Source organism: Rhagoletis pomonella, unplaced genomic scaffold (assembly GCF_013731165.1).
Source record: "Rhagoletis pomonella isolate Grant_MI unplaced genomic scaffold, Rhpom_1.0 Rhpom_scaffold_00009, whole genome shotgun sequence".
NCBI lineage: Eukaryota > Metazoa > Arthropoda > Insecta > Diptera > Tephritidae > Rhagoletis > Rhagoletis pomonella.
The window spans coordinates 25,597,057-25,609,094 of NW_023458563.1; the positions used below are offsets into that span (position 1 = coordinate 25,597,057).

A 12,038-nucleotide genomic window follows, 5' to 3' on the forward strand; every position below is an offset into this window, starting at 1 on the left:
AGTTTGCGCAAACCAATATATCTAAGTATGCACGTTTCATTTGTTTTTTAGCTTATTGCAATATTTACGTTCATGAAAAATTTCTAGAGAAGAATTTATATATAATTTTTTAATGTGACATTATTGGCAGCGAACTACCAAATGGCTAAACCAGGAAATTAATAAAATTATAGTTTAAAAAACTAAAACCTCCCTATTATAATTGTCATTCGTACTGTCATTAGGTATGTAACTTGAGAATATAAATCGCTGCATCTTTTAGGCGCATCAATATTACATAGTTACATTCCGAGCTAATAAAAGGAAGGTTATAAAAAAGGAAATGTTTTCGCTTCTGGCCTAAGTTGCCGTTATGATAATCGCTGATAATTTTTTACCTTAAATTAACAGCACATTTCCCATAAACTCACAAAACTCGGCGCATCACTGTTGTGATTTCTCCTGCGCCTCGCTGTAAAAAATATGCCGATAAAAAACAAAAATTTTGAAATTTTTGTGCATTTCGTTAGCACCAATAACAATAATAGCTCTGATCCAGTACTCCATGAACTTACAGGATTTTACACGAATTTGCAGGAAGTTGCAGAAAAAATGTTCCCGTACTCCGAAATCCTCCAAAATCCTGTAAATGAGAGCGACTTTTGGAGAGTTGTGTAGAGAATGAAGTTGCAAGATTTTACCCGAACTTTTTCTTCTGGTAAAATCATGAAAAGTGTCAAGCAATCACTGGTTGACATTTTTACAGGAAAAATGGTTTTTTTGTTCCTTTTTGTTGTTACTCACTTTTTACTCTCACTTCACTTCACTTTCACTGTTTGACAGTTTTACAGGATTTTTCACGAAAAGTATTGGATCAGAGCTAATACATAGTATAGAGTACCTGTAGATTTTCGGTCTTGTTAACACTTGTTAATTTTTTTATATACATACATATAAAAATAAGAGAGAACAGCTGATTTTTGAGGGCTCCAGTAATCGACAAACGTCTGCGTAAACTTACAGCGTTTATATATAAATTCTGCGGTCTTGACTAATCCTACTATAAATGAGCTTTTATACCATAAAAATTTCTACATGCAACCCTGGACCAATAGCACTCAACCCTGTTAAAATTGCATTTCACTGCAGCGATTATTTGCTTTTTGTCAGGTTGTTGGAAAATCAGTGTTTTTTGCAGAAAAAATTAAGTAAAATTTAAAAAGTTCCTTAGAAAAATAACTATTAATCACGATGGAGGCTGTGCCGCGGCTTCATATGCTGTGGTTTGTGTTAAAATCCAGCCCAACAGGCACCTCCTTTGCCAATCTGAAAAAGGTGAATAGTTGTGGGACAAAGCAGATGTATACCAAAATCCATCTAATTCTAGAAAATCTATCACACGGCTAAGTTAAATACCATAATTAATTAATATTGAGTACCCGGAAAAACTAGGAACTTAGAGCTGGCATTTTTTCAACGCAGGGGATAACATTGGAGAAATTACCCACTTGGTCTTAATCGTTCACACAATGAAAAGGGTAGAGGAGTGGTTGGTGGTAGAATGTTAAGGGACTAGGGTAGTTGAGTCATCCAAATCTTATTTTAATTGTTTTGAATGCGCACTGCTGCTATGTAGATGATATATGTAATAGGACCTATAACACTGGAACACAAAAAAAAAAAAAAATGGAGTGCGCATATATCAGGTTTGTTAGCTGTGGCCATACGAACAATGCCTCATACTTCGATTTGCTAGATAAATTCGTGTTCTCGAGAAAACAAGTTTTCAGGATCCAAAAATCCTAATTTTTTTCGCCCAATTTTGGAAACGCATCCTTTTTTTGCCTACATTTGTTGAAAATAGCATATAAAGCTAATATATATAGACCAAAAAACGATAAAATTTAAAAATTTGGAGAAAAGAAATTTACTGCTATAGGTACTGAGATTTTTAGATACTGAAAATTTGTTTTCTCGAGAACATGTATTGATTTTGTAAATCTGACTATGAGGCATTGTTTGTATGGCCAACAGCTATCAAACCTGATATATGTGCACTCTATGTTTTTTGTGTTCCACAGTGTAATTTGAATTGTTAAAACTGATCGCTTCTCTGCGAATGGACTTAATTATTACTAAGTTTCTTCCACATAGTCTAATTTAAGATCGCTATACTTATAATCGCTACTAACATACATATCGATAGTCCTCTGCAATAACAACACAATGCAAATTTCAAAAAATAATAACTGTTACTAATATTAAGTGGCTCTTGTGAGTAAGGATTGCTAAAGCAAGTACTAAAGATTAGACTTGGATACTAGAAGGATTAGAGACTGAACAGTAGTAAGGGATTTTAATTTTTGAACTCTGAATTGTGTCGTTATTGCACCGGACCATCGATATGTATGTATGTAGATATGTATGTCGCTATTATAATTTTAATGGATATTCATTTTGTATATTTTACGCTTCAGTATATAGCGGAATTCTATCAGGAGGATCCTGAAGCATATTCTAAAGAAGTTTTCGCACTAGAAACACTTCGAAACCAGGCTTTACACCCCGGAAAAGATAAATGCGCTATTCTAAAACGATACTATTGCCAATTACATTCGCTGCAAAATCGATTCCCTCAATTGGCAGAGCGAAGCATATTCACCTTTACTTGGAAAGACCTATATCTTAGCAATGTTAACGAGTATACTGATTTGCGGTATGAATTAGCCGCTGTGCTATTCAATATTGCTGCTTCTCACACACAAATGGGTGCGTCTGTTACTCGTGGCGATGTGGACGGTATGAAATTGGCCTGCACGCATTTTCAATGTGCTGCTTGGGCCTTCGGTGAGTTAAGAGAGCGTTTTACTAATTTTAACGGCGGAGGTGATTTTATGACCACGGAACTGCTAGTGTTCATGCAACAGGTTTCATTCGCCCAAGCTCAGGAGTGCATTTTGGAAAAATCACTTATAGATAATCGTAAACCAAACATTGTAGCTAAGGTCACTGCACAAATTGTAGTGTACTATGGCGCAGCTTTGGCTGCTCTTCTTACAGGTGGTGATGATGGACCTATAGCACAGGTGGTCGATAGTTCGGTGTTCAAGCTTTGGAAAAAATATGTACGATTCAAAATATCGTACCTGACCTGTATTTTATATTTGTATCAGGGACAGCATGCAGAGGAACAGGCGAAAATGGGAGAAAGAGTAACCTTATATCAGGTGATTAAAAAAATTCGCTTACATACATACGTACACATACAGTAAAAATAATTAATTAACATTGATATTTCCAGGCCGCTTGGGAAAAGCTGGAAGAAGCTAGAAAGGAATCAAAAGGTTTACCTGACCAGAAAGAAATCAATGAGTCTCTTATTTTTACCGCTGATGTTGTAGAAGGAAAACGCAAAAATGCTAAAAACGAAAACGAATTTATTTATCACGAGGCCGTGCCCGAGTTGACCTCAATAACTGCAGTTCAAGGAGCAAATCTGGTAAATGGCACAAGCTTCAGTATCACAGATCCCGACGTAGCCGGAGAAGATATATTTGCTCGCCTAGTACCTATGAAGGCTCACGAAGCCAGTTCGTTATATAGCGAAGAAAAAGCCAAACTTTTGCGCAAATACGGTTCAAACATAGAGGAGAAAGATGCAGAATTAGCTAGTTTTATGAGTTCTCTTACGCTCGATAATCTAAATATTAACGAAGAGAAAGCTAATAAAATTCCACAAGGTATTGTTGACCGTTGCGCAGAACTGAACGCCAACAAAACAGCTATACAAGATCTAATAGCGGCCATGTCACAATTAGCAGAAATATGCGCAGATGTCGAAACAAACCTCAAGGAAATTTCCACAATACTCGCTGAAGAAGAACGTCAAGAAAATGATTTTCAGAAGATTACAGGAGTCCAACGTACACCTAATCCACATATTACCGAACTAACACGAGAATTTCAAAAATACACAGAAGCTCATGCACGCGCTGGCGAATCAAATGACACGCTACGGAAGGCAATGGAGTTACACGTGAATAATCTAAAAATTTTATCGCGTCCGTTACAAGATATACAACAATCTGTGCCGAAATTAAGCGCAGAGCTAAATACAACAGAGCTTTTCAAAGATGTAAAATTAATTTTAAACAAAGCAAACGAAATGAAAGCCCAACGCGCTCAGTTTCATGCAGATTTGCGTATTGCAGTAAATGATGACGACATTACAGCTAAGGTGATTGCGCATGACAGTGACGAGGGTCTCCAGTTGCTCTTTGAACGAGAGTTGGCCAAACACGAGCGTCTCACGCAACTACTAGATCAAAATATGCTCGCACAAAAGAATATTTTGCAAGCACTTACAGAAGCATATGCTAAAGCGGCACCTGTGCTAAAGACACTGGCCGATGTTAAACACAAACGAGAGGCTTTCTTCTCCTCTTTAGCTGCTTCTTACGATGTGTATGAGGATTTGTTGGCAAAATCTGCCAAAGGATTGGAATTTTATAAAAAATTATCAAGTATGTAGAGATGTTTAATCTCAGGTATATATAGACGTTTCTTTTATTTTATTAATTATTCCTGTAGGCAACGTTCAAAAATTGTTGACTCGATTGAAAGCAGCACGTGATGTGCAATTTGAAGAACGACAACAGCGACTGAAAAATCAAACGAATGTCACGCCTACCATACCTATTAACACTGCTAAACCACTTTCATCAAATATTGTGCCGAATTCAACTACATCAACATCAAGCACACCCAAATTGCGTGATTATCTCAAATCGAAAAACCCAACCGCTGGGAGTATAGTTGCAGCAGGCGCGTTCGATTCTGCAGCAAAGAACTCTGTTTCGCAAAACGCCCAATACATTCCGCCAGTACGCCCAAATCCACTGGGCTCAGAAAATCCTACACAAGCTGCTTGTTCTTCAGGCAGTTTCTACACTGCACATGCAATTAACTCTAGTGGAGCCGTGCACGTGGTAGCACCCAACGAACCACCTCCACCATACAGCTTACAGCAGCAACAGTATTATGATCCTCACACCGCAGGCTATACCAATCCAATGTATCAACAGCAGCAGCAAAATATTGCGCCCCCCGCGTATAAATTGCAAGCATCACCAAATTCACAATTTGCCCATTTGAACTCAAGCATTCCAAATTTAACAGGTGGTTACAATAACCACACAACTTTAGGACAAAATGACGAGTTCGCACAGCAACAACGTCTTCAGCAACAACAGCAATTAATGATGCAGCAAACAGTGCCCAATAATCCGGCATATGGACAGCAGCCGACTTCTGTAGCTGCTGAAAGTTATGCAGCTAATCAAAGCAATTTTATGCAGCATCAACAAGCAGCTTCGACTGTGCCTACCAATACGCGCTATCAATTAAATACCAATAATATACAGGCATATAATCTTGGATCACAGCCGCCGACACAGGGTTGCTTGCCGACCCAATCAATTAGCGGCACAGCAACGGATGCCAGAGCTGCACCAATTGGTTCGCAAACTGCAAGCCAAATGCATACTGTACGAAAAAAGCGATTAGGTATTATACATATTTATTATTATTTTTTTATTAATCTTCCAGGTACAGCAGCCCTATTCGCAAGCATCTGCATATAACGTGGGCACACCAACTTCACGACCTTTATATGTTGCAACTTCTGATATTGCTCAAGCACCCGCGAGCGCGTCACCACTTTCTGTGCAAGCCACATATGGGCTGACTTCCTGGCAACAGTCACCGTACTCTAGCGGAGCAAGCAACGTAGGGGGTACATCTCAATATCAACAAAATAATGCTTTCCAGCAGCAGTTGCCGCAATCACAGCCTAATTATCCACCTGCTAGTTGTGGAATTAATGCAGTTAGCAGCGAAGCATATCCTGCCTCGTCTGTGGCTCAGCAAGGTGTTCAGATTACAGCAAGCACTTTGTCAAACGTTACAACACCAAACTTGTATCCGTATTCAACAATTACCAAACATCCTGGTTACAGCTTCAATCCACAAACTGGTCAATATGAATATGGCAGCGGATATCAACATCGTAGTGATAAGTTCTATAGCCAATACACATCTTCAAGCACACCAAAATTGGCAACTGTTGGTACGACTGATTCTGAAAACGCTAGTAAGATAAATGTGGCTACTGGTTTTGAAGTGAGCAATATTCTTTTAAATATGTACTTAAAACACTGCAGTTGAACTGATTATAATTCTCTGTTCTAGTCACCTGTTGTATCCCACACCAAGTCAAATGTGGCTTCTGTTGGGCAAACATCCAACACGATTTCATCTAACACGGACAAATCATCTAATTTAAGCTATTACTCAGCCCCATATGGTTATCAATCACAAGGTATAGCATCGCCTTATGCAATACAACTGCAGCAACACCACCAACAGCTGCTTCAGCAATCACTGGCTTCAGCGCAGCAGCAGCAAGTTCAGCAAAAACCTCAACAAACAAATTATCAACAACAACAGTCTACATATATGCAAAGCGGAGGAGCTTCCATAGCACCGACACAAACTACGAAAAGCGCTTCTGAGTACTCTTTTGGTACGAAACAAAACGAAAAAACGTCAAACTCTGATAGTCCAGCACCAACTGATATGAAACCTGGGTCTACTGTTGCGCAGTCACACGACTTCAATAAACCGACACCAAAACCAATTAAAAAAACAACTAATATTGATTTGTTGACCGATATTGATTTCTCGAACGGTGGGCTAAGTGTTCCACCGCCAATATTGCCACAGCCAATTTTGAAGCCAGAAATAGTGGCAAGCCCACCGAGTAGCCAAGTTGCAGTTAAAGCTAACCTCAAATCAACACCAAAAGAAGTAAAACATAATAATCATTCACTAAATAATACCTGTGCTTTTAATAAAATGTAATTTCAGACTTCACCGGAGAAGAACTTGAGTTCTACTTTAGCGGCCTCATTAACGCCAACAGCAAATTTAGAAGCACCGACGCTGTTAGCTGCTCCGCTTTCACCACCGCTAGCATCTATAAAAGTTGCGGTCTCGCCTATCAACTCACCTGCAACCCGAAAACCTAGTTTGGATAATCTTTCAACTTGTTCAGATTTGAGCTCACTAGATACGAACTTTGATTGGGATTCGGTTTCTGTGCGTAACGATCAGCCAGCAGATAAACATTCCAATGTGTCACCAAATGCTGCTTTTCAACTAAAACCTTTTGACCCTTTCAACGACGACAAAATATTAAAATATTTCCATAAAGAAGTGGAACGTTACGAAAAGATAATCGAAAGTTTAAATGTCAAAATGCTGAATGGAAATACGCAACTGTCGGCCAAATGGAAGGAATTACATGACTTGCTTTCAAAGGATGCCAGCAAACGGACAACTACCATAGCTAAATTATTCCCAGAGAAAAATCGTTCACTGGATTGTATTCCTTACGATCATGCGCGTGTAAAATTGGAAAAGGACACTGATGACTATATAAATGCCGCGTACATTAAGGTATCATTCATAGAGATGTATATCTCTCAAAACGTAATAGTACTCTATTTCACCTATTTTTAGAATCTCGGCACAGGATGTCCAAATCTAATAATAGCACAAACTCCTCAGCAAAACACTATCAATGATTTTTGGTCTATGATTTGGTCACAAAAGGCGCGCACAGTTGCTTGTTTGCATACACCAAATGAAGTGAGTATAATTCAGTTGTAGTTTGCTGGTAGTTTATCGTGAACATTTGTTACCAAAAAAATCCCTGAACTTTATTAGATGTTGGATCCATACTGGCCACAGGAACGCGATTTAGAAAATCATTATGATGATTTCACTGTGAAGTGTGTTAAAATTAATTCGCTTTCCCATTGTGTGGAATACAATCTTAAGCTATCCATGCATGGCGCTGATGCGATTGTCGATTTGTCGGTGTTGCAAATTAAGGCTTGGACAAAAAGGTAAACAAGTAGGATTTAGGATCTTCAAAAGTAACCATTTAAAAAAAGCTAAACATTTAGAGTAAAGTGAAACTAAAATATGAATAGTAGTAGTTATTCAATTTCAAAAATGCCAAACAAAGTTAGGCTGCTATGTTGTTGTTGCAGCATTAATATAATAAAAATTATATATCGTACAGTAAAATCAATTGGTCTGTTTGTGGAAATTCATGCTTATTTTAGGTTTCGGAATAAATAATACTACTAAACATATTGCACACATCAAAAACAAATGTAGATCCATTTTTTGCATAATTCCATTCGTAGATTTATATTTATCTTTTATTTATGCAAATTTTTTTTTCTTCATGATTATATTTTTATATTATTTGCGTTGAATCAGTACGATCCACAATAGTCTTATTACCTGATTTTTGAGTTGTAACTCTTTTGAAGAGGGTATGCGATATATCTTAGTCTAAACGCTTAAATTCTCGTATCCGCCTAAACCTCTTAAATAAACCGGCTTTCTATACAATATTAAGTAAGTTTACGTGGTCACGAGCCATTTACGCGTTTAGACGAATACACCTATTATCCGTTTTTGTTGAATTTTTAAATATATATACATACTAATATTCTCTCAATTACAGCTTACCTTCGCAAATTATCGGTATTGCACGCAACGCTTTGCAAGCACACCAACAACGTTGCCTAGAGTTTAATACGCCAAGCGCACCACTAATAATGAATTGTTTGAATGGATCTGAACGTTCAGAACTTGTTGCAATAGCTATTTGCGCTATTTTAGCTTTACAAACGACTCGTCCAGTACTAATTAGTATGTGTATATACCTCAGTACCTAATAAATTATTTGCTTACTCAAAATTATTTTCTTATGTTATGCAGATGTGGTTGACATTTGGTATCGCATTTGTTTGCAACGGCAACATGCTCTGCGCGATATGGAGACTTTGGAGCAGTCGATGCAAATTGTTCTAAATCATGCACATGATGTGCTCAATAAACGTACGTAAAAGATTAATTTTTTTAAATGTTGGAAAAGTAATTATCCCTTGTATTGTACTCCACTATTGTACATGCATACATACACATATGAATATATGTACTAGGTGGAATAAATGGAGGCTGTCACAGAATCCATCGTAGTCCGATTTTTCGTGAAATCTGCGATCACTGAATCCGAATTGTTACGAACGTGTTTTTGAAAATACATATACGCTACGTTCGTAGCTATTCTAATTCAATGCTAGCATTATCGTAGATTTCTCGAGAAATTGGTCTACGATGGATTCTGTGATAGCCATGAATATTTCTTATCAGATTTACTATAAGCGTTGTACTATATCTTTTATGAATTTTTTGCAAGTGGCAATAGATAATGTACTTTTTGACTAAATATTCAAAAATTACTGCATGTGAAGCTTGCTTTGATTGTCCTTTCAAAAAGTAAATCACACCATGCAGGTGCTTAGCCAAGAAAAGAAATGGTGTGAAAGATTTAGTTAACTTGAAGGTGTTTGGTTTTACAAAAATCTTTTAGCACATTTTGTTGACAACCATTGAATATTTTCTTGACGTTGACGGACTATGCATAATAGGCACCATAGACGGTGCGTCTGACTCGCGAGTCATCTGTGTACATACGTGTAGACTTTTCGACTACACGCAGTTGAGTCACTCAGAGTCATGCCAGAATCATGTCGGTGTAACTAATAGGCGGCATACACGCTACGTCTAACTCACACACAAATGAATGAGTCAACTACAAAGCCAGCAAAACATCCTAAAACCGATCCGGAAAAGGACAAAAAAGTGGATAAAATGCGGATGTTTGTCCGTTTACTGATTTCATTTCCGGATACTTTGACGATCCGTTTTCCCACTAAAGTGTACGGCAGAAACGTATGTACAGACAACAGTATGTGAAACGGATACGTGTTTGGCTGTTTTTTCTAAAATTTGTCTGATTGAATTCTTCGTTCAATACGCTTTCCTTCTGCACTTCACAAATACTTTTTCATGGTTCAAAAGAAATAAAATAAAATTAGGAAGCGCCTGACGGAATTCGGCACCTTCTGGAAGCTAACAAATAGCGGCAAACTCCTCTGCACGCTCAGCCACTGCCAACTACGCGTGCATGCTTTCAAATGTTTAGCTTGAGCAATTAAATTATAATTATTCCTTTCAAATGACATCATCCGGATACGAAAATTGATGATAACTGTGGCACTTTTTCTATTCGTTTCCGAAAATGCAAAATTTAACAAAACTGGCATATATGTGTAGTTTAAAGGCGAGTCGACACGTACACAGATGACTCGCGAGCCAGACGCCCCGTCTATGTTGCCAAACATTTATTTTCACTAATACATCCAAACCGACTCGTGAGTCAGACACACCGTGTATGCCGCCTTTAAGTAATCGCCAGATTTGTCATAATAAATGATTACTCTAATAATTTCAGGTGGCATCATGACTTCTTATCAAATGAAAATCGCGCCCCAAATTGCTTCCAAGGAAAAGGAAGAAATAAAGGATCCGCTAAACGAGCTCGATCCGTTGTGGAAAATGAAGTGAATATAATAATAAATAAATAGTCAACCACCAGGGCTGCTTTTCGAGAAGGGCACAACGACGGTGCCGCGTTGACTGAAAATAGCAAATTCTTCGGCTTTTTGACAGCTATTCAATCGTTTTCAAATAAAAAATAATAATAACTGCAACGGAAAGCAAATTATTGAAAATCTTTGTTTTAGAACCCAATATTTTTATCAAAAGAAAAATAAATAATAATGACTTACATACATATTAGAAGTTACAAAACATGAAATGTTTCACTTCAAATTAACCTTAATACTATTTACTATTATCACACTTATACGTATTTATTACATATTCGACCAATGCAAAAGAAACTAAATAAAGCATACATATATAATTGCAATACTTACTTAATAAGAGGCATTTTCATTAATACTTACAAACCAGAAGATGTAAATGAAACTCTCATTATGGGTTTTCTAACAATTGCATTTATTAAATATTTATTTTCTTCTGCAGTATATGCAAAACGTATGTAATTTTTTCACATCGAAAGCCTTTTGTTGGAATAATTTCTATAAAAATTGCCACTTATACAAAGCTGATTTCACACATTTTGAGGAAACTTCTTTTAACATGGAATTCCGTAAGATCGAAAAGAATTTCCTAAACATCCTAAAAAATGTCGAGTTAAAATAGTTCCACCGTAATGGAAACATTACATAAATAAATGAACTCATCAATTTACAATTGCTTACAAAAACATGAATTGTACCGAATTCGGGTATTTATATACATACATACATAACAATAAAATTTCAAAAAATAGATGTCTATATCTAAGAGTATTTTTTATGATTATGATTTACATATTAGCTTCTTCGCGCTAGGTATGTAACTCTGAATACGAGATTTCCTACATAGAAATCAATTATATTATTCACGAGCGTTCATTTAATTATTTTCTTATGCTAAATAATTTAAATTTTCGTTGCCTTATGCGTCCTAGTGCATAGGTAATACATATTTACTAAGCAATATCAAAAGATTCAGAAAGAAAAATTTAATTTAAAATATCGCTTTCAAGCTCATTATATGTACATTTAGTTTAAAAAATTTAGGGTTAATAGCCGAATTTTTCATTTTCGGAGTTAACAATCGATATCTCCCCAAATTCCATTTAATTTAATTACATTTTCATCAATTGCTTAATGACGTATCACGTTTAGTCTGCCTCGTTTCGAATCAGGCCCTGAATAAAGATATTCGTGATCGACAGTTCCCACTATGCAAAATATGAGAAAAATTAGGCGACTTGGAGATTTATTTCCCGGGTAACAAATCAGCAACATCATTTCTTTCTTATCATTTTAAGAATATGTTATCAAAAATTCCCATACTGAGGGATTTCCCGTCCCGTATTCTCCAAAAGCATTTAGTTTATACCAAAGGAGGGATTGAAAAAATAGAAATAGAAAGGAAACAATTAATTTCGTTTTTAAATTCTAACTTTGTATTCAAAAATAAATGAAATATTAAGGGCC

The 12,038-nt window shown here is 36.6% G+C and overlaps 2 protein-coding genes across 6 annotated transcripts in view; both read left to right on the forward strand.

The window, feature by feature from the left end:
- The window catches only part of LOC118745662 (tau-tubulin kinase homolog Asator-like), a 570,828-nt gene that overhangs the window by 152,170 nt on the left and 406,620 nt on the right, over positions 1-12,038 (forward strand). The gene's annotated exons all lie outside the window — the stretch shown is intronic.
- LOC118745661 (tyrosine-protein phosphatase non-receptor type 23) lies at positions 1,104-10,549 on the forward strand. The gene is made up of 12 exons (XM_036479216.1): positions 1,104-1,314; positions 2,457-3,206; positions 3,281-4,502; positions 4,570-5,525; positions 5,587-6,159; positions 6,229-6,846; positions 6,907-7,497; positions 7,561-7,689; positions 7,768-7,949; positions 8,582-8,769; positions 8,839-8,958; positions 10,418-10,549. Exons 1-12 carry the CDS (start codon positions 1,231-1,233, stop codon positions 10,528-10,530), a joined length of 5,526 nt encoding a protein of 1,841 aa, XP_036335109.1. The 5' UTR covers positions 1,104-1,230; the 3' UTR covers positions 10,531-10,549.